Here is a 26944-nt window from a genome sequence, read left to right as displayed (position 1 = left end):
GAGGCTTAGGAGGCCTGAGCAGGAAAAGCCTCTGAAATGAAAGGACAAATTTGAGCATCAAGAGTCCATTTTAAAAAGTGCTTAAATACAATACAACGCGCAGTAATGTGTGCATTTGTCATCACCAAATTCTGTTTTACACAACTTTCTGTTGCAAAATAATGCAAAGTACTAAGGAAAACTGGAATCTGTACTTTGTTATATCAGTGTGAACCTAATCCAATTTTATTGTTCTAAAAGTCCTTACATTTTGTTTTTATAAATTAAATCAAATACATAATTTAAGTTTCAACTTTTAATATATTTTTAAATTTTCCTTGGATTCATTACGTCATCTGTGTCTACAGTGGTCAGTCTAACATAATTAACTGCTGAAATACACCAGTGTTAAAGTAAATACAAAGCATTTTGCTGTTATAAATTGCCTGAATATTAAACCAGACTTCCCAAAAGTGGAAGACAAAACATTTTTCTATAATTAAGAAAATAATACCTTGTCTCCACATTTTGCCCGTCCTGGAGAAAATCCTGGGTCTCCTTTAGGGCCCTGTTGCAGAGAAAGTAAGCTCAATAATACCATTCGGAGAGAATTTCTAATAATATATGCTAAAACAAGTATTCTCAACTGTTACAGCAAGAGGAGAAAAAATGTAAATGTGCTTCCTATAATAGATATTTTTCACATAACTTTTTCAATAAAGAACTAGGAAAAAACCAAAACAGTGCAGGTTCACACTGAAATGAGATTTGCATTTTCCAAATTTTGTGAAGTCACAAAATTTTGAAAAGCAGATTTATTGGTAAATCCAAGCAGGATTAGAGCAGATGCTCCAGCCAAATTCTCTGCCCATGTCTCCACCACTTTGGGACACCAGCTGCTCCTCCAGCAATGTGCAGGATTATCAGGCTGTGTTACTGCATGAACCATAACCTTGTCCAAGTTTCCTCAGGCTCAGCCTTTCTGCAGTACCAGAATCCACAAAATTAGATTTTCTTAACTAATCTATTTTTCAAAGAGCCAGGAATAAAGCCAAACCTCATGGATACCCTCACATTATTTTCAAAACATCCCCAATTGTTTATCAGGAATTAAATGCTGAGGGATTGGCTATGGGTTGGAACTGCTGGCCCTCACTCAGGGCTGGGGACTTTGCTGCAAGGATATTAATGTTGTGCCACATTTTAGAAGCAACTGCATAAAGGATCATTCAGCACAGGAGGGAAAAATTCATGCATCTTAAAGACAGAATAAAACTCCGCCTTCATTTACTGCTAGAAAATTCTTGCAACTCATCTGCCGCGTTTTGATATTAAACAAGATTGTGTTTGTTTCAGTGTGGTTAACTGTAGCCAAAACTTCAGGAGCACCTGGTAATTTTTATTTACAGAAAACCACTTCAGAATATATTTGTACTGAAAGGATAGCTTACAATCTAACAGAAATGACAGAGATCACTAACCAACTAGCAATATATAGATTTTTATATTCAAATAAAATATATATATAGGTACATACACACATGTACATGTCCTTCTGTTCTTAAAGTCATGGACAGAGCTACAGAACTGATCAAAATGATCATCTAGTAGAGGGAGAAAATAAATTATAAAACAAAGCCTAGGAGTAATTGGTTACAATTAATTATTTTCCTAGCAATGTATTCTATTATATAGCCAGGAAATATATAGTAAAAATTAATTATGAATCTTTAACTGTCCCTATTGAACTAGATAAAAACAAACACACACAAAACCCAGAGTCACTTAGCTTTACAGCAGTTGGCACTGAAAGCTTTATTGAATTTCTTTTATGTCCTCAAGCAGATTTTAGCACCTGTCATGACATGTCAGATTCCTGCAATTAGGAATCATACTAACCAAAGCAAGGTGCTGCCTTTTTCCTAACAGATCTATCAAATTGTTCAAACTAAATATGAGTTGAAGGCATTCTGCAACTGCACAAATCTGTCAAATCTATTTAAAGAGTCTATGTTACACAATATTGAAGGTGTTATTTGAGCTTACAGTCCAGTATTTTTTCTTTTACTTTAAATATCACTTCATCACTTCCATAATGCTTCAGAAAATTATTCTAGCATATTAATTAATAATTATGTCTGAGATATTAGAATACTTCAATATCAAAGACTGGACATGGACAATAAAATAGAAATTTATAGGGACTGACAGTCTCCATTTTTTCTTTCCTTTTTTTTTTTTTTTTTTTTAAGCAGAGCAGAAGTTTACAGCAACTAAGCGTTTAAACCTCAGTTTATCAGAGGCTGAGCTGATTTATAGGACCTCTTTTGGGAAGTACAAATCCACTTGCAAAGATAATAGTTTCCAAGTCATCACTGTGCACACATAGGTGAATTTATTTCCACTGAGTAATCTGCTATTTTGTTTTGATATGAAGTTCAATTTGATTGATCACATATAATTAAAATATGTTTATAGTAGCAGTCTCCACCTGTAAAAAAAAGGCCAATTACTTCTATTATAGTAAACAGTCCTGGGGCTTCCAGAAAGACATTAAAAAGTTCATGTATTTACACGGCATCGTGGATAAATAAACTCACCTTGGGACCTGGCAATCCTGGCAAACCTGGGTTACCATGTGGTCCTGGAATACCCTATTAAAAAAAACCCAAACAAATGAAGGAGAACAACAAATGGAATTACTCAGCACACCACTGAACAAATGTGAATGGTTTGCAGAGAATAATATTACTGCATTTTTCCTGCTTTTAGGATCACTGGTTAGGATTTTCAAAGGATTCACAAGTAATAAAACATACACTCCTTCCTAAAAATTAAAATTGAAGGTTAATACTCCCCTTTCTTTTACAAATTTCAGTTTCTATTGTCTTCTCAGGTAACTCTTAACAGGTGTTTGGCACAGTCACTGCAATGTTGCTCTCCAGCTACAACACTTGAAGGCATGGAATAAAATCAGTAAAATCACATTCTGAGGTACCCAGCTGTACACTGCAAAGGGAAGGAAGTGGATGAGTTCTTGGTGACTTAAAAGGTGTCTCAAAGCAATGTATCCCACCTTCTTTAAAAAAAAACAAAAAAAAAAAAAAAAAAAAAAAAAAAAAAAAAAAAAACAAAAAAAAAACAAACTCAGATTCTCCTGTTTCTCCCATAGCTAGTGTAGAAAACGGACTTGTTACTGAGATAATTCAACTTAACTGTTCCAGGAACAGAAGAAGCTATGAAGACTATCTATGCCTTCCAGTGTAAGTTTCTGTTCCTGCAACACATTCAGCAACCTTCACTCCTTGAAAAATTGCACATTAGGGAAAATACTTGTTGCAATGGCTGTCAGCAGCTACTCATCTTCCAAGTCTGAAGGACCAAACTGCTGAAAATCCGTCCCTGGTAAACTGGCAACAAAGCTTCTGTTGAATACACTAAGGCCAAAACTCTTCCAAAAGCCAGATAAAAAATATAATAAGGATACTTTTAAACTTTCTTGTATATTCAGCGGTCTAACAACAGATAAACTCAGTGTTTGTCTTTCTGCCACACGAGGCTGCATTTACCAATTACACCTTGCAGTAACACTGAAAGCTGGATCTCTTAAGTGCTCCCTCTCACTAATGACAATGTTGACATAACTCCACAGCAGAGCTAATCCCATGTGCTGTTTGAGAGATTAATTTGCACACTGGCAACTTTGGAGGCACTCTCAGGGATTTAGGAGAAAGGAAACAAATAGAAAGTGCCAACATTGCTGCAGTGCCACAGTGGCTTTTCACTGCCTGCAGTGTTACTGTCTTGGGGCACAGTACTGGAATACAGAAGTGCAAAAGTATTCTTATGGAACGAGGCAGCAGAGGAGTTTCATGTCATCACTAATTCTAAAACCGCTGAAATTTCATTATCAAGAAACTTGGAACAAGCCAAGACACTTAAATAATAACATTGTCAGATGTGGACTTCTTTACCACAGAATCACAGGGACCAATGGATATTGCACAGATCAATTGCAGTTGTCAATGAAAATCTCTAACCATTAATCATACATGCCCCAAGTGTCCCAACCATGTGGATTTCTGTCAGGATCACATTTGGACACACTGATAAAGGCCCAGGCAATGCAGCTCTGAACTCTGCTGTTTCCCTTTAACACCCTTGAGTCACATTTCAAGATCATAAATGGTAGCTCATGTCAAAGGAAAACAAAAGTCACAAGGCAGGCTGCTAGATGAGGGAATGAACTTTGAGTCAATAAAGTTTTCTCAGGCTTTTTGGCTCACAAAACTCCTGTCATAACATACATCATCACTAGCTGCACCTGCCTGAATTTATCCCTATGATACAAACTAAAGAACACTGACCTTTCAAAACCATTTATTTCTTATCAAATAGTTTTATAGACTTGCTTGGCCCATTTAAATATATTTCAAACTCAGAACTACTGGTAAATCATCGCAGCCATTTTCATACTTTTCCAGGCACCTTACTGTAAGCTGTCCCTTCACATTGGAAAGCATATCCTACACAATAATTAATCCAGAGAACTCACACGGTAGAGCACTGTGCTTTTAAGTACTCTATATCTGTAAAAAGACCTTCAGAAAAAAAAACCCAAACAAATTGCAGCTGGCCAAGGGCAATCTCACCAACAGGCATTGGTTTAAACATGAACAGCCTCCTCTAAAACAAAGAAAACTTCCCAATTGTGAGGATCTACTTGGATACGTGAGATCCTGCCTCTGATGCCAGAGATATCCTTGCCATAGGCAGTGTGCAACATGAAGAAGCTGAGTTGTAAGAATTGTCAGGTCTTACACAGAAGGATCCAAGAAGTCATGAAGAGATGAATTTGAAGGAATGCTTTTCATTTTATACCTTTAAATGCGTCTCTTCTAGTCCCTTGCCTCCAAAACACTCTAAAGCATCAGTTTGGTTTTTGGCCTCTTTGACCAGTGCACTTCTTACCCATCAGGCCAATTTTAGAACATCCTGTGCTTTTCTGGCTATTGAGAAGCATCTTGTTCAAACATTCCTCAAAGGCTGAATCAAAACTCCTCCCACACACCTGCTGAGCCTGCATACAAACCCCTCCCTTATCTCCCACTTTGGATTTGCCTGGATGAGGGCACTCCAGCCACAACCATTCACGTCCCCAGCTACCATGGCCTGAAATCATCCACACAGCAAACCTTCACCTGCTCCCTCCAGTGCCCTTCCCCTAAAACCCTCCCTGATCAACCACGACCGCAGGGACTGCTCAAGCAAATGGGTTTTTGTACACAACTGCACAAACACAGATTCACCCTCTTCTGCCTCGTCAACTAATCTGTGCAGCGGCACAGCCTCTCCCCAGTCTGTGGCAGTGGGGGCACAGGTCACTGTGGCAAAGCCCACGCTCTGTCCCCAGCACGGGGCAAGGCTGCTGGCCCTGCTCCTGGTGGGGTGCACCCACTCACACAAAATAAACCGTTTCCTACCATAGCTCATTTCTTTAGCAAAGCGCCCTGATATCAACCTATGATCAAGCTGCTGAAGCTCAAGAGACTAAAAGAGATTTTTGGGATTACTTTTCCCCCCACTCTGTCTTGCAGTGGTTAATTTTGTATCCTGTGCTTGCTCGTCTGAGGCTGCAGCCTGCATTGCTCACTCCCTCTCACTCCAAAAACAACTGAATGTGACCTTAGATTGCAGCGGATGGGAGCAGCATGGAAAAACTAGAAGTTAACATTGGGAGCAGCAAAAGCCAGGTACAAATATAACAATGCTCAGTGTGTGCACCCATACATGGAATTATCTATGCTGCATGCTCACAGCAGGAGTAACTGTTTGTCCTGCTTTAACCTATCTGCCAAATGTTAAGAATCATTCACTTTCATAATCACTAAGCATATGAATAAAGTCGAGCAAAACAAAACCGTGCAAACTCCAGTCTGATTATTGGTGCCCTGCCTAGAGGTGCAGAAGAACATAGTTGTTTTACTCACCCGAGGACCTCTCTTCCCTGAAGGACCAGGTAAACCTGGAGGACCTGGAGGACCCTGGTGATAGAAAATCAAAGCAGTTGAGGCTAAAACCTGGCAAAAGGACAGTATCACAGCTCTAGATGAGACCAGTTTTGCTAACTGACAACCCTGTGCTCGTGCTGACCTCCTCAATTTGAAAACCAATCACAAAACTACCAGAAAGTGTGTTTTTAATCTGACTCCAAAACAAATTTCTGTTTAGAAAGCATCTTGTGTTAGAGGAATTGGAGCTAACTGGATAGCGACTTTTACTCAAGTGCATTGGTACTAAAGGAAGAAAAGATCCAATGAAGAAAGCAAGAGCAATGTATTTCTAAAAGAAGAGATAAGAATTAAGCCTTTTCAATAAGCTTGCTGGCATGCCAAACATTTTAGAAAGATTAGGTAAGTGTGAAAAATAAGATACCACCTCACAGAAATGAAAAATATGAAATAGAAAAAATAAATGTGGACAAATTACTGTTCAGTTTCCTATTAAAATCTTCCACTAAGAATAACTGGTAGTACCTTTGCTCTTCTATATAATGAATATCATTCTCTTTAAAGATCATGCAGACTAGCATATGACCAAGCATACCTTTTGGAAATGAATTAGATTATTAGTCACCCTATTAATGTAACAGCCCCTGCATATCTAGGTGTTTTGAACATAGAAATATTTCCTTTTCTTTGTAATGATTGCCGTTCAGATTCTAAACCCCAGGATCTACTTCATTGTATTCAAACACAAATGAGAGCTCTAAACTAACATCTGCACTACTTTATATTATATTTCACCTATCAAATTAGAGTCCTACAGAGGGATGGGCTGTTCTTAAGGGTGAATTCACCCCCATCCACACGCCTGCACAGCAAACCCCAGCTGTAACAGGAACCATGTACTTTCTGCAAGGGCATCAGGAAAGTCAGACCTCACGAAGGAGGTCAGTGGATCATAGCAGTTTGGGTTCAACCTGCTCTTTCCCCCAGGCTTCCTCACACTCCCCTGTTCTCCATGTACGACATCCTCTCAGCTGAGACACCAGGCAAAACACTGAGTACCACACTGCCCACCACCAAACGGGGCTGAAAATTGGCTGAAAGGAATACCACCAAAACCAGAAGTGCCATTATGGTGGCTGAAATGACCTACATGAAGGTTATGCAAAACAGGAAAGAGATAAAAAAAGGAAGTGAGGAAGGAAAAAAAGACAAACACCCTTGAGGCTTTTATTAGCAAGCAACATTTCATTAAGACAAAAGCTGGATTTTTAAAAACCTCCAGCTTTGTGTGATACTTCTTTTCCTTACAAAGGTCATGTCACTGCAGAGAAGACAGAGCTGATTATGGAATTTAGGCATCGTCAAGCTAATTACATTAATTTAGCCAAAATAAAAATCACTTATGCACAGTTCTGGGAAAACCACTGTTGTTCTCAAGAACTAAAAATATGAATTGTTTCCCCTCCAATTAATCAGAATAAACATAGGAGTTTAAATGTAGTTGAGAATATCTGCACATCTACACATGCTGCATTAAGTCATGCTGAATCCCATGCCTGTACTTCACTCTCTGTGCAATTTAGAAAATACAAACCTGTATAACAGCCCAGAACAACCATGTCATGCTTTTAGCATAGGACATTCTCTATTCACTGTGATTGCATAAATGCTCACTAACATCCTCATTTTTCTGAAGGAGGAAGACCCCATGTTTAGTAGCAGAAGAAATGTAACAGAGAGACACACGGAGAACTCTTGACCTGGCATTCTTGTCCAGGTTCAAAAATGCACTTGAAAGGGCACAGAAAGCTCCCACCCTGCCCTGCTGAAGCAGCATGTTTTTAGTATCTCCTCTCAAAATTTAAGTTAAGAGATGCCTTTTGATTAGATAATTGTCCTGGGACTACAAAAGAAAACATAAGTTTTGTTAAAGTTGCAAGTAGTGTGCATTCTTTTGTGATTTGTGTTCTTCTCTATCCCTGTTTTTGAGACATTTCCTTAAAAATACATAAATAGCTAATCCCCACCATTTGCCTAATAAAAATCTTAGTGACCATTAAGATTCCTGATCTTTGTTGCTGATATATTGAATGAACGCAGTGAGAACATTTTTCCTTATGTGGCTTCTAAATTTTTGAAACACTATCTCCTTCCTTTGCAGCAGAAAACAAATAAATGAACACCCAAATCCAACCTGCCCTTACTTTGCTTACTGTAATTCAAGGTAAGCATCTCTTTTCATACAAAAAGAAAACCACAAAAAAAAAAAAAAAGGAAAATCTAATCACAACCAAGCCCTCAGAAACCCCTCAAAGAAGCAGCAAAATATATTTCGAATGAGAGATTAATAACACTTTCCCAGAGCATTTTAAAAGAAAGTCGTTGTTGATGAAGTCTCTGGTTCACAATAATAAGCAGCTTGCCCCAGCCATCCAGGTGTTTGATTTAAATATGAAAAGACTCTCCTTAACAAGAGGATGTTACTCTTCAGCCTCCACCACAGACCCCTCCCTGCAACTCAAGCAACATCTCTGCTGAGAGCACACTTCAGCAGAGCACACCTGAGTCTTCCTGGACATGCTTTCCCAACTAGCAGTTACACATTATTCTGTCCTGTGTATTTCTACAGTCTGGGAAAGCAACGACAAATCAGTATGACTATTTTTGTACTTGCTAGAAAGCTACTTAAGCCTCTCAGGCATCCATGTAAACCACAGAAATCAACATCTAAGAGTGAGCCAACCTTTCTTAAACCAAGGAATAAGTCACTTATTTGAATAGCTTTTCTTCCAACTACTGGAAACAGTAATTAAACAAACCTGAAGCAATTAGAAATGTTAATGTGATTTTCAGCATTTGATGCTTTAACCACCACTATCAAACAAAACAACAACAAAAAAAGAAGTTACTTTGTATAAATATTACGGATGCTAACTTAAAATTGTTTAACAAAATCAGTTTGCTTAAAACAGATCATTTGTACCTTAGGAAAACTACTACAACTTACTGTTTTTAGGAATTGTAAAAATTTCATTTAGCTATTGAGCAAAGAAGCTCAAATTCCAAATAATCATTGCTTAATCCTGAAATAATAAAAGTAGGTGCTACTCTTCCAGAAATTTTCACAGCCTTTCCAATGGTCACTGGAATAAATGTAAGGAACTTTCCTAGACGTGAAATAACTTTCATTATTTTTCTAGGTACTGAAGCCCTGTGTTATTTGTGCCACATGTGCTTTAAGCTTGACCTGTTACCCAGAGGTAATAGGAAACATTTCATTTACATAGAGCAAGTCTCTAAGATTTCAGATGCACAACAATAAATTCTGCATTAAGTAGTTAAAACTTCTGCACAGGCACATGTTGATCCTCATGACATTCAGTATCTAAATCCTATTCACTGAACTTTCTCTTATGAAGCAACTATGAAGTTTCTCTTTAAAAGACTCCTGACTATATTTCAGCCACTCAAACTCAGCTCACCTCAAGCTATTCTTTTTTAAAAGATTAAGTTAAAGAAATATACCAGTTTAATACCTGATTCATCAAATATGAAGGCAGGCAGTCCTTCAGCAAAACAGAAAACCCATGAAACTTTCTGCACATCATCACCAAAACACTTGATGTAAACAGAACGATCAGGCTCCAAACCTATTCTAAAACCTTCCCACGAGGGAATTTCACTTCTAACACTGCTAATATGATTTGTTCTATTCTTCAGGTATCACTCTGATAAGCTATGTTTTCCTTTTATCCCACCTAAAATTTCCTTCTGTCTTGCCATACTTTATATGAAGAAGAAAAAAGTATCTTTATTAACTAGCCCTTTGCAAAACTATATTCGTTCCTAACTTTCATTTCTAAACACAATTTTGTTTTAAACTTTGCTCAGAATGATATTTTCTATAACTATACCTGTATTACTGCAATCAGCTGTAATCCTTTCCATCTGTCTACATCATTTTTAAAGCTCCTCATCTAAAGATGAGGACACTTCTCGAAACTTCAACCTCATCATACCCAAACCAGTAGAAAAAAAAAAATAGCCTTTCTTGATACTCACCACACCTCCAAATGCATCAAACATCACAGCAGAAAGATGTATTTATTCTCTACTGCTGTATGATACCAATCTACGATCCTCATGACTGTCAAAGCAGTCACTCCCCCATAAGATACCTGTTCTTTTAATTTCTGTATCATTGCACTAAGTTTAATCCCATCAGTTTTAGACCACCTGGAATTCCAATGCTGTCACTCAGAATTATTCTTGGTGCTCCTAGCGTGCTTTACCTTCTTTAAGCACTTGATACAGATATTAATTTAACTACTGAGCAACAAGGATCCTACCAAATTTGAATGTTCACCTATTGTTTTAATTCTTGATCCATTTGCATTTCACTGGAAACAGTAAAATCTGCACACTTCTCTTTCCAAATGCTCTAAAGCAGGAAGTCACCTCTGTATGATTAACCTCCTTTCTTTACAGTCGTGGACGTCTCCCTTTCTCTGTCAAGAATTCCTACAACAGTCAGAGCAACGTCATCAACATCAGAGGAATATATATATATATATATATGGCTTTGGGTTATGGATTAAAGATTTTCAATATTGTTGTGCAGAAGATAGGGAAATTGCAGCAGTTCTAGGGGAATTAAATTGAATTTTTAACAATAACATTAATTTTTGCTACTAAAAACAAATCTGCAAGAATCTAAAATTTTATTTGAACCATCAGATACTGAGATTTCTCAGCCTGGGCAGGGAAATGGATTAATGAAAGGGATTAAGTGACCAATATATCCTCTGTGGTCAGGGGGAGCCCCAACCAGAAATTTTGTTCAACTGAGAAATAAGCAAAGAGTGCAGCAAGCAGAAGTGTGAAAGGTTCGCAAAGAGCAAAATAAGTGAAATAACTTAAGTGTGAAAGGGAAGCTACTGCTGTTCATTTAGCACTACATTCAGGATCTCTGAACTGCTCTTCCAGTGTTCTTACTCTCAAACATCTTGATTGCAACAGGGCATCTCTTACAGGGCTCAATTCTCCTTATTGCAGGGCTTGCAACAATTGCAGACTGCTTCTCTTTACCAACTAGAAAGAACACCACCGTTTGGTCCTCTACCATTCCTCCTTCTGGCAGAATGTCTTGAAAATCCAGAAAGCTTTTCCAATAGAGAAAACTAATTTCTAGTTAATTTCTCTTGGAATGCCACATCCTGTGCAGATAGACCTGAAGATGCAATTGCCTATCAGCAAGTAACATAAATCAGCTCCTCAGCTCACATCAGCCTCTCCGTTTACCAGTGTGGGACTGTGCACCATGTTACTGCAAACTACTTTAGGATTGTGCAATGAAAAATATCAGCTTGAAAGTTAAACAGTTAAAAATACACGCCACATTTATTTTTGTAATCTTTACAGATTGCCAACACCCTCTGCATCCCAAAAAGGAGTGGCTCATCAGATGAACAGAGCAGCATTCCCTTGAAAGAAGTATTTCAGGAAATCTTACTATTCCAGTTTAAATTCACTTTATATTTTTCTAGGGGGGTTTTGGTCATTGCAACTGCTAGAATTTTATTCAGGGTCTTAATAGTTTTGAAGAAATAGCTGTTGCCTGTTATACCCTACCCATAAATGAAAGCCTGGATTCTGGAGTCCTGCTTTGCAGCGGTGGGTGAATTCCACAGCTGTGGGATCATGGAATATAAGAGGCCTAATTATACAAGGCAAGAATCAGTTCTGGTAGATGATTAAAAGCTAAAAGAGGCCAAGCAGTTTAAGAACCACAAAAGCTAGTTCTTGCCTGTCAATTCCAATAGAACGAACATTAACTTCTGCATTCAAATCTTGAAAGAAGATTCAAACCAACCACAACACAGTAAAAGAAGTAAAAAGAGGGGCTTTCATGCCTCATCAGGACTTTTTGCTGCAAGGGAAATTTTTGAGTTCTTCAGTGTTGCTTTTTTAGGCTCCACATTGCAAAGACTCCATGAATACTTAAGAACTAAAGTGTTAAAGCCACACATATAAAAGATGCATTAATTCTCATCTTCTCTACATAAGAGGACTAGACTGAGAAAGCAAACCAAGATCATCCCTTCAAGTCTGAGGCCAACAGGAGTAGCAGATACTGAGTCACACAATCTCCACAGAGCACAATTCTTTGTTCCATGCAGAGACCTCCTCTGCCTTTGGGTGTCAGCCTCTCTGGCAGAGCAGTGTTTTAGCCTTGCCTCTGTTCCAGCAGGTGCTGCTGGCCCCTTCAGCCAACCTAGGGCCCACGAAGGCCTAGATTAACTTCCCAGCTCTGCCACAGACCTTTAAGACCTTGGGCATGTTTTCTAAATTCTGACGCAGCAAAACACCACAGCACAAATGCATCATATTCCCTACAGACTACAGTCTGCATTTCTAAGCAAGACAAACTTCTCTATCCCCAGTCTGTAAGACAGGCATTGAAGACGTAACACAGACACCTCTGAACCCCTCAAATTAGCTGTCACCCTTGCCACTGTATGTGTAGTGCCTGTGTCTAGAAAAACAGCCCAGAGCATTTGCTTGGAGTTTCTTAGTAATGCAAACTACCAAGATTATCAGCAGCCATTTCTGTGACATGTGAAAAAGAGAGGATTTAACTTTCTTGGCTGTGACTGACTGAGATCACAACAAACAAGCTACAGGCTAAAATTAAAAGCTTCCATTAGTAGTTACTAAACATCCTAAGGTCCAAAAATGGAAATTAACCTCATGCTGATGACAGCTACATGCTTAGTGATATGTCACCATAAATGCTATCATAAGGGACAAAGAGAGAAAAAAAGCCTGACTTCACAATCAAAAAAGATTAAGCAAGAACACTTCTGGAGCAGTGTGAATTACTTGTAAACACATTTGTCAATTGTGTAACAATTACTTTGTGCCTGGATCCTGTTGAGGATAAAAACTGAATTTTTGAATAGGTTCTTAGTCGTAAACTAGTTCAAGAAAAAAAAAATTCAGTGCTGAAAGAATAGACACAATACATTTATGGGCATATTCAAATATATATTAGGAGCTGCGTAACACATATCAAATTGCTTTCCAGTAATGACCACACAGATGAACACTTACAAAATCAAACAAAAAAAGCAAGTGAAATTATTTACTTCATGCTATGGTTTAAAAATTTTAACCAAAATCTCACACAAGCATGAAGCATGATCTATCATATTTCCTAGGCTAAGCAGGAACTGATGTTCTTTCTGGTCTGTAGCTTCATATATATGGGTACATTTTTATGTATTAAAAAGTTTATGAGCCTTGTGCACACAGTAAGAAAGGATAAACAAGTTTATAGTAAAAACACTACTGTGCATTTGCAATTGTATCAAAAATCACTCTGGGAACTGAAAAAATACCTCAAAATCTTGCAAGACTGTTCTAAAAACCATTTTCCATGCAGGTCTGCTTGACTCCATAACCTTGTGTTATCAATGATTGCAGACTAGATTCTGCAGCTGGTCTATTTCTACAACTATAAATTTTGACAGCATTGCTCAACTGTGTCAGTCTTCCAAGCAGTCTGGTTGTTCTTTTTATGGACCAGCACCTATATTTATGAACTGCATTAAATTGGCCTGCAATTTTATTAAGTGAGCAGTCTCTGTAAATAGTAGTTACAAACATCCAACTGCATTCCAAAGTTTAAAGAAGTCTGGGTTGCCTACCACTTCACCAGAACGTGAATATCTTGGATGTCTTTATATTATTCCAGTAAATAGAAGTATATGACACTTACACTGAAATTACATGCGAGAAAGAGACATATTTAAGGCAGACAAACATTTGTACAATACAGCTGGGAGAAACAGCAGTCACAGCTTTGGCATGCTTGGAGAGGTTTCTTTCAAAGCCACTATTAAATGTATGCTGCTGCAATATAGTAAAAAGAATAATAAAGATAACTTACAGGAGGTCCAGTTTCCCCCTTTGGACCTCTGACACTTCCCCTTTCAAACATTTTGCCAAGATCTTCATATTCATAAGCATAATTATCAATACCATTTTCATAACTGATTTCTGTGTGATAAGTCTCATCACCATCAAAGGCACCTTCCTGCCCCGGACGGAGTTGATTATCCAGAGGGAGCTCAGCAGGCAAACTGTACAGGGTTGCGTTGAAGATTTCCTGCTTTTTGTTTGGCACATCTAAATGCTGTTTTGCTTTTTCCATTCCCTTGCTTTTAGTTTTACTCTGTTTTACAGGGGAGATCAGAGAAGGCTCACTATGTCTTCCTGCATCTTCTGCGGTATTAGCTGAACTATTTGGATATGATCCCGCAGGGGTTTTGGTGATGTTTCTTTTTCTGCTCATCTCCTGCTGCTGAAGAGCCAAATTGATGTTCTCCTGGAGTTCTGTCTGAGGCCAAGCTTCCAGTAACAGAGGTTTGGTGTCTGCAAACTCCTGTACAGAGGCATTTCTTAACTCAGAGTGGTCTGGTAGAAAGTGAATCTGAGCAACGCTGGTAACAGGCACATTTGATACTTCTTTCCACCTATAAGCTGATATATCTTCCTGGTTTTCCTCATCAGTGATCATCTTTGAAAAAACATCCAGCCCATCTGACACAAGTGAAGCCCCACGCAGAGATCGATAGGTTTCAGCCTGGCGACACTGCTGTTTCACATATTTACAATAGTTTGCAGAGGCTTCTGCAGAGGGAATAATATCAAGCTGACATATAATTCCTTCAAAGCTGACAGAGTGAGAGTTCATCCTTCCCAGGGTAAATACACCCTCTGAATCAAATGTCTCCAGTTCAGAAAGTACTTCCCTGCTGTAGTACTTGTTTCCACACTCAGCAAATATTGAGACAGTCTTGTCCCCGATGCCAATGGCAAATGAATGCCATTGTTCATTATGAACACAGTAATCAAAGTACACGGGCTGCTTCCCTCCAGTGTACACCGCTACCTTTCTCGGCAGCAGCTGGACACCAAACTGCAGTCTGCTTTTGTTCCTAACACTGAAAAGAAAAGCATTACTGACTCTGTAAGAGTACAACCCAACCAATAAGGTGAACTGATGCCCTAGAATCGGTGGTACGACTTGAGTGACGGGGGCCTCAATATGTGCATCATTACTTAGCACCACTCCTGATGCAGTTAGACGAACACCCTGAGGTAACAGAGAGGACGTTGAGGGCACTGTGGACTCTGATGACTCTTGGACATCTCTCACAAGGCCTAGTTGATGAAGAACATCTATTGCTGAAAAAAGAAATAAAGGCACACTGTTGATTTCATTTACAAGCTCACACATTCAGACTCATATAAACAAATGTACACACATTTTAACTAATCTGTACCTCTCAGACCATATACACTTCACAAAGTAAGGCCACCAAACTTCAAGTGGAAGGCACTGATCTTTCACATAGATCAAACAAATAATTAAAGCCAGAGCAAAATTTCCATCTTAAAAAAACCCAACCAAACAAACACACAGAAAGGCCTACAAAATGCCCGTTGTAGGTTAATTCACTAACAAAAGTGAAAAAATCCTCATTTGCCCTCTTCAAACTTTCCGGTGATCAGTGAATACACTTTGGTTAGCTCCTTATTTATTTAGCTAATCCTGCCTACTCTTTGAGCAGAGAATTGCTTTTTTTCAGAAAACTTTTTCTTCCGCAAAAAACCTTCTACAATAAATCCATACTGTTCCTCTGAATTCCTTCAGGAATATATAAAGACACTGTTATACCCCTTATGATGCAACTGAAACACTACAAAGACTCGAGTGGGAGCTAAACCACACATCCCCAGGAGTCTCTCTGTAGGATCTCAAAATAAGATAGCATTCATGGCATTGATTGATTGATAAAAGTGCCCACCTGAGTGTTTGTGAAAGGTGCAGAAATATTGGAGATGCTGAATCAAAATGCAGTCACAGAAATATGGAATGAGAAGATTAGGAACTAAACACATGACATGGGAATAGGAACAACATTTGCCTGGCCTAGAGATAGCAAGTTTTGGGAGAATCTAAATAAAATAGTCCACTATCGGAACTGAGGCCGTAGGAAAACAGAGAAAAGTTGAGGAGCAACAAGCTGCAGTACAAGAAATTTCAGCTCCGTACAAAGAAAAAGAATTCTCACTGCAAAAGTGGTGAAGTGCTGGATGGGGTGGGCAGAGACATTGGGTAATCTCCATTCTTGGAGATGATCAAAGACTAACTGGACAGGACCCAACAACCTGAAGTAGCTTCAACATTGATCCTGACTTCAGCAGGAATTCGGATCAGATGAGTTCAAGGTCCTCCTAACCTAAATGTTGGGATTTTTTTTTACAAGGGGAAACTGAAGACTAGTTCTCATAAACAGCATTGCACAGCAGCATACAATATCATCTGTTTCCACCTCTCACTGGAACAACTTCAGTAAACACCTATATTAAAAATTACTTGCAGTATCTAATAGTTGCACTGATCAAATAAGCCGGGCTGGGCAGACACAGGCACTTTCTACAGCATTTGGCTAAGGCTACTTTTGCAATGGACATGCTTACACTAAGTAAATAAAACTACTATATGGCACAACAAAAATTTAGAGTAATGAAGAAAAGTTAAGGATTTGCTGCTATATTAAAAGAAAGGAGTCACTGAAACAAATGGATGTTTACGCTTTAAGTGGAAAAAAGGTTTCCTTTCCCAGTTTCCTTTTCTCTGTTTACTGAATGTCCTCATAGCAAACTTTAAGAATAGACAGATGTTGGCTTAGTTTCAGTGGTAAATTATGAGAAGTGCCTGAGATTTCCTTGAGAGTGATTTATAAGTTGGAACCAAAAGCATCAACCTGAATGCACTGTACATCTTGAAAATTAATTACACACCTTGTAGTGTTTCTAGTCATGTTTGAGATTCACGGATGGGCCAAGATTATCCTGGCGAGCAGCCAGTGCAGACGGAGGTATGGAGAAAGAGTATTTCTGCAGAAAGTCCTGTGTATGCCAATTTCTCAAGATGTTTTGAGTCAGAGCAATTAATTCACTATGGCTGTATTTTTATCTGTCAGGCTGATAACAGAGGTCGGGTTATAGCAGAGCTCTGAAGCACAGTGCATCTGCTAATGAACCACCACACTTTCCCAGGACCCTGTCCTGCCTGGTGTGCCTGTAGCTCTGGAAGAGAAAGCTGTGCTTGCACTGCCCTTGAGAAGGGAAGTTGAGAAGAAACACAGGTCCTGAGCTCTGGGCAATGCAATCTTACACATGCAAATAGTCCCCAAAGCAGAATACACTGCTTCACTACTTCTGTGCGCTGCCTGGGCCAGCTGAGTGCACAAGAATATCTGCTAGCCCAACCTAAGGTTGTGTCTAAATATCACATACTAACCTGAAAAATTGGGCAAACAGTTGTATTTTGAAAAAAAAATTAATTACATATTTTTATTTAAAAATAGTAATGCATGTGATATATTCAAAGTATTATAAATTCAAGTATAAAATAAAAAGCTTAAAGTGGTCTAAAATAGTCAGCTTAGAAATTACATTCAAGTCTACCACTACTAAATGGCAAACTGAAAGCAAATTTGCCAAACTTTTGGTAGTTCTGATTTGAAAAAAACACAAAGTTCAAAAATTATTAAAAAAATCATCTGTGAGTATGTTGATGAATAACACTATTTTTGTTTTCTATCCTGCAAATAGATTTCTGCAAACAATGACAGGTCTTGAGAGACCTAAAAACAAATAAATATTGTGTGAAAAGTTACATCAAAAAAGTAAGTATAAAGGAATTATTCCTTGCTGACTTGCTGCCTGTTAACCCACTGTCAAGCCAAAAGGCTGTTCCAAACATTTTTGGCCAGTCATTTCACTTCTTGTCCAACATGCATTTTTATTTTATTTTAAGGCTTTCAGAAGCTCTTGGCAGCACATCGGATTTTGGGAGCAGGCAACCCTCTCATTCTTCCTCCCAGCATGACAACCACTATTTGCTTTACCTTTCAGTTGTCAGTTTTCTTTGTTTACCCACGTCTGCAAAACATCTGTCTTCACTTACTGCTTATTCAACCCATTAGTCCCCCAAATTGTAACAGCTCAACTTCTTGAAGGAAAGCTTGTTTTGTGTTTTTGGTGTCAAGTGCTTTCCTTCCACCTTCTAGGAGATCTTTAAAAATTCACAACCTTATTGCATCATGAGGGAAGGTAAATCCTAACACCAGCTTTGGCAAAAAGCCTTCTGACCCTTGTGTGGCACAAAAATAACCCCAAAAAAGGAACTGGGGGGATGAAGGGATTTGGCTATTGGACTGTTTCACACACATATTCCATTCGGTCCCTCCTCATTTCCCACGTTGCTCCATGCTCACTACTATGAAGGCAGGATCTCTGAGATGCTCTCCCTGTTTCAACAATCTTAGTGCACACATTTCTCCCTTTCCCTTTTCCAGCGTGGGTAAGGGAAAAGACAAGAGCCATTCACCAACCAGCTCTATCAGAACCAAGAGCAATTACTCATCAGATTGCCTGTTTTCTTAGGTGATGATGCATCTGCATCTGGGTACATTAAGATACCTGGCTGCAAAAAATGCTCTCCTGGATGGGAGATGAGATGACTGGCATAGGAAAGCCAGACTTTAATTCTATGTGTCCTTGAGCCCCATTCAAAGTACTATTCCTAAAGACTGAGACTGTATCTTTACATGTACTTCACTGAACATGATTTATAGCAGAATACCAAACTGAACAATGCGTATCTTCTCAGGTAAAGCATACAGAGGCTTTCTCCTCGACTCAGGAGAGAAGGCATGTTAATTAGCTAGCATCTTCATGTTTGGCAGAATATTCTTTTTTTCAAAATACAATTGCCAAGAAAGTTTGAAAACCAAAGTGTTAACATGTTCCTAATGGGCAAGCAATCCTGCTCCTGGACAAACACTAAGCACCACAAATGCAATAATGCAGCTCTGCAGATTATATACTGAAACTGAAGGATATTCTTGACATGCACTTTTTTTTTCCTGAGGAGGCTGCCTTCTCTGAACTGCCTTTTCTAACTTTGTTTACACACTGTGCAAATAAAGTGCAGGAGGAACCAAATTCACTCATGGGAAGAAAGTTGCATCAAGGTTCAATATATCATTTTGATCCCAAGAAAGCATTTAAAGAAAATAAAGTAATGTATGGCACTTGTGCATCAAGGATGGAGAGGAGTTTCCACTCAGTAAGGCTTCTCATATGGCTATCTAGAAATGCCATAGAATAACAATAATAACAATAACAACAAAATGATAACAGAAAAAAGGAAACTCCAACTGCTGGTAAGAAAATAAAAAATAATTCAACATAAGCACGTTGAGACTGGAGGCTTTCCCCCATTTCTGCAAAGCCCTGTGCCAAGAGGCAGGTAAGACTCAGCCTTCACTCCCTTCCCTGGGTTGCTGCGCCCCCAGTCCTGCAGCTTTCACAGTCCTCGCCTGAAGGTTCAGTAGAAAAGCAATTCTCAGGCTGAGAGACATGAGAAGTGAGAGTAAACGTTTCTTTCTTTGCAGAGGAGGAGGGTGGGCTGGAGGGATGAAGACACTCAAATTGTTACCACACAGCTGTCACTGGTATCTGTCACCTGCTCCTGCTACACCAGGAAACTGCAAACTGTCTCCCTAAAACTGCCTCTTCCCTTTCCATCCCTGCAGGCCTGGAGCAGGGCAGGCCACCCACATCTAACAGTGCTGCCCCTCCTCCAGTGAGAACTTGGCTCAGCTATTGTAAAAATCCGGGGAAATCCCATCATCACAAAAGCATATGGCCCCCATTGAACTGGATGTGAAAAATCAACAACCAGTCTTACCAGGCAAGCAATGGGCAACACTGGAGGGCAAAACTACAAAGGCAACAGGGGGAAGCAAAACAAAAAATCCACAGCTGAAGGGAGAAACAAGTTTTGCCAATCTCTGGCAATGACAAGCAGGAAAAACGCATTGGTGAGAATAATGGTGGGAGGCTGCTGAGATATCCCGGAGGGCTCTAGCAAAACATTATCAGGAATGAGTCTTGTCTTAACCACGCAACCCATCTGTTTGTATTCAGATGAGTATTTGCACACACTCACCAGCCAAGGATGACCTACTACTCCGTGCTTCACCTGTACAGCAAAGGACCATGGTGGAGAACTGATGCTGCCAGACCCATGGCAAATAAGAAGTGACTAAATGGCACGTTAGCCTCCATCACTTCGGGATGCTATCACTCCCACAGCAGTCTCCAGAGCAAGCTGCACATCTGGTGCTGTTATAACAGCTGGCAGATTAAAAAAGAAACTAAAAACAAGACAACTCTATTTCCTCACAACATCAGCATCTGAATGCAAAGCCAAATGAATACCAAATTTCACATTTTGCTTTAGCGATGCCAGCCTTTATTATGAACAGTGGTTTTCCTGCCTTAAGTGCAAAGGTAACTCAGTCATAGCTTGCCACCCCCAAGGACACCCACTTGCAGTGAAGACACAATCAAAGCCTTTTCACTGTACAAGGCTTCTTTTTTACAAAGAGCTTGCTTAAATATGTAAGCAATTTCATAGACAGAAAATCTGAGTAATTTTCGAAAGGTCATCTTTTCCAAACTGGTGCTTTAAACTTTTGCTCTCATTATGCTGTAATTGGTATTTTCTTTAAGTCATATGAATTAATGAACTGAACTTAAGGTCACAAGTAACAACAGCCATTTACTCTTTTCCTCTACTAACATATTACACAAATGTCCTGTTATAAACAAAGCATTCTCACCTTGTTTGGGTACTTGAGCAACACCCACAGCTATACATGTTGCAATAAAAAGGAGAGCTTTCCTAAAAGGGAAAGAAAAGAAAAAAAAATACGTGAGGAAACATCTACAGTTTCAGAATTCCAAGGAATTAGAAACCTGATTCAAGAGCTAAATGGCAGGCTACCATTGACTTCGGCAAGTCCTGAATCAAAGTCATCACACTGTACAACTTTCCACTGACACTGAGAAGGCATTTCACACAAAAATCGAGGTTGTGTATGCCCTCATACATAGCACATATATTTTACACTGGTTTTTATTAATAGAATGACTGCATCTGCTTTATATTTGCTTGCAGCAGCTTTCAAATATGAAAGCTGCTATGTAGTAAATTTCTTCCTGGAAAGAAAAAAATGTTACTGTAAAGAAACCATAAAATAAATGACAAGTTAATTCCTGTAGAGATCATTAGATACTTTAGATACTTTTGACCTCCTTTAAGTCTTCTCACTAGATCACATCATCTTCCCCTAAGTGAAAACGCTGTGTCAAACTTTTGTTCTTGCATTAGAAAGTTTTATCGTGCTACACGCAAGTCATGCTCTTCACAAAGTATTAAAAAAAAAAAAAATCCCATCACATTCCAACTTAAGACTCCATGTTCAGGTAGAAAAGTGTGATACTGATAGTTATCACAGCCTCACTGCCCTGGTTTCAGCCAGGGAGATAATTTTCTTCTTAGTAGCTGTTGGAGTGTTGTGTTTTGGACTTAGTATGAAAATAATGTTGATAGCACACTGAGGTTTCAATTGTTCCAAACAAACATATGTAAGATTGATCTAGATTACGTGCTCAAAATTCACTTTAGAAGTGTTGAATGCTGTACAAACTACATTTTTACTGTGATTACGAACAGATTGTCTGCTGTTTCTTAATTATCACATTAGCCAGATTAACATCTAATCGCTCTCTTACCAGTGACTGAATCTTTTAATAAATGAGAAATATATTTTCTGTTCATGTTGGACAACCAGGCACAGATGCATATAACAATTACAGTAATCTCTATCCACAAAGTTCTAAGAAGAAATATTTCAATAACATCAGAAATATAGTTCTGATACTAACTATGCAACTCATACTCAGGCCCCAGCTCAAGCCTCTTGCTTGTTAATGTATATAACCTCAATGATTTTTCATAAGGTAGAATGCTAGAGTGACTAAAAATGTTTCCTGGACCAGGCTGGAGAGCACTTGAGTATCTGGAATCAAGTGCATTTGAAAGTAACATAGTTGCAACTGAACACATCAAACTTCATGTCACCTAATTTTGCCAGCTAATTAGTCAGATTTTCACATTAAAAAAAAAAAAAAGGTAGGAAGAAAACACTACCCCTTTATACAGGAGGAGCATATGGTTTAAACAGAAAGAAAAGATATACAACTACATATGCATACACACATATACAGCAGTATTTAGTGAAAAGTCTTACTAATTCTTTAAAGGGTTTGGAATTCAAACACTTCAGAAACATCCAAGTGCATGAAAACCACAGAGCAATAACCTGGTTTAATCAAGTGGATTTGTTCATTGTGAGAGCTTAAATTTTGGCAAACAGAACAAATGAATAATTTAAGGAATAATAAGGCACAATAGTCATCATTGCTACTGTAAAATGGTAGATACATCATGCCTTTGAGAAGAAAATGCGCAGAACATACAGGATATTCAAAAATATGCATCAGTGCTTCAGCTCTGATTACAGAGGGAGAGAAAGGTCGAAACTACGCTTTACACATCCCAACATGCTTGTAGGGGCATGTTCTTTAATTAACCACCACTACAGTCCTGAGCTATTCCTCCCTCCAAGCTCTCTCCTGCGACAGCCATGAAATGTCTACTGGAGCAGTTCTGCCAGTCCTAAAAAAGACCTAACACTGACTGCTGTCCAAACAGCTCGTCCAGTACAGGACACTCACTTCAATTTCTTCAGAGTTCTAAAGACCCGAATTCAAGATCAAAGTTTCTGCATCACACAATGCATCATCTTTTGATCAAATGAGAAGCTCAGTGACAGGAGACAGCTGTGCCAGAAAGTCAGTCCATGAATTGCATTGTATCAGCTAAAACTCAGAACAACCTTTCATTTGACCCTTATTATTTTCAAAGGTGCAAAATGGATTTGCCACTAAAAATCTCATAAAACATTTTAGCTAGCTACAAAATAAGGATGCTCAAAGAGCCCCAGAGCCCAAAGTTCAAAGATGACTCCTCCAATAATTACAACAGCCTCTTCTACCACACCAGCCAGGTACAAAGCTGTGTGTGTCAGGTACCTGCCCCTGTCACTTCCCAGGAAACACTGTAGGAAAGCAAGAAATTCCAAAATATTCCCAGGGCTGTAAATTACACAGATGTAACTGGATATACAGAAACATTTAGTAAGAAGTAAAGACAAACGTCTGGCTTACACAGTGCTCTCCAGCTAATGTCAATAACAGATGAGTTATCAACTAAGAGAAAAAACAGGGACCAGACAGCCATAGTGCTGGGGGTCCTCTAATGTGTGAGAAAAGTGAGACTTCCTTCTATCTTTTTTCATAAGTACAATGTTTTGTAAATTAAACCACATGCAACCTAATCCATGCAAACTCTCCCTCTTGGTTGAGATGGCTACTCTGTACATTTGCAGACCAGTAGTTCTCAGTCTTCACTCTCACACCAGCACAGCCACTAAGACACCAGGCTCCCTGCTGCATTATGTGGATGTCGTTTGACCCATCATCTGCTATGGCTGCATGGAGCTTGGCTCCTTGTCTCAGCTGAGTCCACAGCTCCTGGAGGCGTTGGGGCATGCCAACAGAAAAATGCAGAATCATGTGGCATAGAAGACTTCAGCTGACCCAAATGCTAGCTATTTTTTTCCCCATTTAACATCACACCTGAAGCTGTGATACCTTCCAATACGTACCCTTTAGGGCATAGCCAAGGGATCTCTCTTAAACTTCCTTCCCTTCTCCTACCTTCCCAGCTGCTCTATTTTTATCAGAAAACTGATAAACTTCAAAGCAAGTTGTGGCAAGCTACAATGAAAAATTCCACCCTCTGAAGACTACTCAGCAGCATACAGAACTTAGGTTTGGCCAGTGCACTGCAGTAGCCTCTTCGTTCCAGCCTAAGTTTCCTAAATCTCAAGTTTAAAGGAAGAAATACCACTAGCTGGCAGTTAGGAAAGACAAATAAACCTGTATGACTGCCACAGGTGCATTCAGTCCTGCACTCCTCAGGGATGATGGTTTAAACACCAGCACCTGCCCCATACACATTCCTTCACTGGATCTGTCTGGGGACTGCTGAGGAGAATGGCACCGTTTGGGTCTATCAAGCTTGAGAAGAGCTTTGGAAAGGTCACAGCACATCACATTGTGCACAGAGATGCCCTGGAATGCTCAAAGATCTCAAGATAATTATAAACCTTATCTTTCAAGATATAAAAAGAAATACAACTTTCTTTGCTGCTATAATGAAATTAGCCAGCAGGTCAAGTGCTGCTTCCCAAATTTGAAAAGACCTACTAACAACACAGTTTGAGGGGACACAACAGCCTGCAAAACCTCTCTGATGTGACATTCACATGCCCTTTGGTCACAGATGGCACCATGAAATTAGCCAGCAAGGGGGCAACTCCTGAATCTTTTGCCAAATTTCAAAATTTGAATGAATGGGAAATACGAGATGAGGCGAGAGGTAGAGGAGCAGTGGCCTAAGAAAAGTCCTACAATAGGGCTGGGGTTCACAGAAAGGAAACTCCTGCCTGGTGTCCCATTCTTTGGACAGCAACTGGCTTAAAATGAGAAACTACCACATCTAGAAGAACAGTCAACTCTGATAGTATTTCTAAAAGAAAAAAATAATTGAAAATATGTTCTTTTAGAACAGTTTTACAAATAAATCTCTGACTGCTTACACTACTTCTCTTCTCCAGATAGCACACAACATGTTTTTTCTGTGTGAAGGCAAAAGTATACAGCTTGAATTCCTACCCATGTGAAATACTCTTCTTTCACAGGGTTTATCTCTGTATATTTTGTAGATCATTCTTCAAACATACTACAACTTGGTGCTTGTAAGAAACAAGGGTGAAACAAGGCTGTTCTTATTTTAAATATACTGTCAATAAATGGGGTGAGAGATTTAGAAGTCATGCAGCTGTTTTATTTATTTAACCTGCTTGAGACACTGCTATACAGGCCTGACCTAATGGTATTTCAACAAAAAAAGGTGGTTGAAGTTGCAAGGGATTTATTGGTTTGACATATTCTAAGGAAACCTGATCCTTTTGCAAGGAATTCTGGTTTCTTAATACCAGCAAGTGACCAGGTTGCTAGATCTCTATAGAAGTAAATTAGGTAAACATTAAAGAAGCATATAGACTTATATTCTGAACCTATCTCAGATTTTGAACTTGAGTAGGCTGCCTCTCCTCTACTGTACCTCTTTCCTGTAACGCAATTTATGTTTCTCCATCAGCAACATCCCTTTACAGATTTCAGATAAAACCGTTCTTTGAATTTGCATTCAGACAATTCCCGAAGAAGTCCCAAAGACACAGCCATTAAAAACAGATCTCCTGAGAAGGCCACCTTCAGGCAGCTCCTTAACTGCTCACAAGCATTCAAGTACACCCAGATTATACACCAAGCACACTTCAGCAGCATAATCCTCACTACAACACTCAACAAATTCTTCTGTCCCGCTCAGAACGCTCAGTAAAGTTAAGACACAGGCAAAACAGAATCAGCCCTTTACAAAAGGAGTCACATAGAAGTAACCTCTCTAATATCGTCACAACTATCATAAATTCACAGTCATTTTGCCGAGGCTGCTTTTAGGTAAAACTGTAGAGAGCAGAGCTCTACCGTCGCATCACAGGCGAGGATGAGTTAGAAATACCTCAGCCAACTGCAAAAGCATGTGAATACAGAGCAACCCATCGGGATATGTGGTATTAAGAGAGTAGCCTCAGCTCGGTAGCGCAAATTCTATCCGCTTTTACGTTTGCTTGTTCGCCGCGTTTTACTAGCCAGGTACCAAAGAGGCGCACGAGCTGCCAGGTCACTGCGGGCACTGGGGAGCGCCGGGGCCCGGGATCCTCATTCCCCCTCGGGGAGCGGGGGGCACTGCCCCTCGGGTCAGGCTGTCCCCGCTCCCCGGGGACATCAGAGCCAGGCTGCCCGGTGCGGGCTCGGGAGAGGGAAGGACGACACGAGGGTGCTGGACGGGATAGGGCGCATCCAGAAGGACACCAGGGGTGCGGAGGAGAGAGACAGGAGCAGCCAGCGATACAGGCGGTCTCCGTCCAGGCAGCCAGCACCCCGCCGGTCCGCCGGGGGCACCGGGGACCCCGCGGGGTTACGGCTGGCGCTCGGAAGGTAGGGCTGGGGACACTGCCCTCCGGGGTCGCGGTCCCCTGCCCGCGGCGGGAGCCGAGCCGCAGCCCCATCCCCTGCCCAGCCCCGCGGCGGGGTGGCGGTGCGGTGCGCCCCGTCTCGCCGCGCCGGCTCCGGCTTACGTTTGTGCCGCGGGAGAGATGCGTCCTCGCCTTGTCCTCTCGGCTCCCAAATGCATTTGTATGCATTTGCCCGGGCAGCGGAGATCCGAGGGAAAGCCGAGCGCCGCGCCGCCGCAGGGTCAGCTCTTGTCCATGAAAGCCCGCCGGCCCCGAGGTCTCCGCCGAGCTCCGCGCAAGCCCGAGGGCGGCCCGGCCCGCGTACAGCCCGCGGGGGCGGGCGCGGCGGCTGGGGGGGGCGCCGGGGGCCGGGCGGCGGGGGCGCCCCGGGGCTGCCCGCGGAGTCGGGCGGCGGAGCGGCGCTGCACCGCCTGCCCCGGCACCGGCGGAGCTCCCGCCCGCCGCGGTGTTGAATTTCAGCGCTGGCTGCCTGGCGATTACATCAGCACACGCGGCCCCCGGGGCGGGCCGGGCCGCGGCCCCGCATGGTGCGCGCTGCCCCGCGCCGCTCCTCAGGGCGCCGACCCGCAGCCGCAGCCAGCGCGGAGCCGGGGGGAGCCGGGCCGCGCCTGGAGCCGCCGGCGCGCAGGGCCCGACCCGGCCCCGCCCGGGCCCAGGTGCGGCGGCAGCGCCGGCACAGGTGATGCCCTCGGTGCAGCCGGAGGGCGAGAAGAGCCTTCGGCTGCCGCTGGG

At 40.7% G+C, this 26944-nt stretch overlaps 1 protein-coding gene across 3 annotated transcripts in view; it reads right to left on the bottom strand.

Annotated features, from left to right (window-relative positions):
* The window catches only part of COL24A1 (collagen type XXIV alpha 1 chain), a 122083-nt gene extending 95543 nt beyond the window's left edge, over positions 1-26540 (bottom strand). For all 3 annotated transcript variants that reach the window (XR_010722462.1, XM_066192530.1, XM_066192531.1), the window contains exons 1-6: positions 26315-26540; positions 20762-20823; positions 13942-15242; positions 5970-6023; positions 2580-2633; positions 494-547 (exon numbers count right to left, since the gene is read on the bottom strand). Coding sequence is in view for 2 of the 3 variants with exons in the window: in XM_066192530.1 (XP_066048627.1) it covers positions 494-547; positions 2580-2633; positions 5970-6023; positions 13942-15242; positions 20762-20823; positions 26315-26370 (1581 nt within the window). In the remaining variant the exon portion in view is untranslated. The remainder of the gene's footprint in view (positions 1-493; positions 548-2579; positions 2634-5969; positions 6024-13941; positions 15243-20761; positions 20824-26314) is intronic.
* Positions 26541-26944: the final 404 nt, after the last annotated feature.

This window comes from Chamaea fasciata, unplaced genomic scaffold (assembly GCF_029207755.1).
Source record: "Chamaea fasciata isolate MVZ Bird 193981 ecotype frontalis unplaced genomic scaffold, bChaFas1.0.hap1 SCAF_10, whole genome shotgun sequence".
NCBI lineage: Eukaryota > Metazoa > Chordata > Aves > Passeriformes > Sylviidae > Chamaea > Chamaea fasciata.
This window is presented reverse-complemented; position numbering and strand designations above follow the sequence as displayed.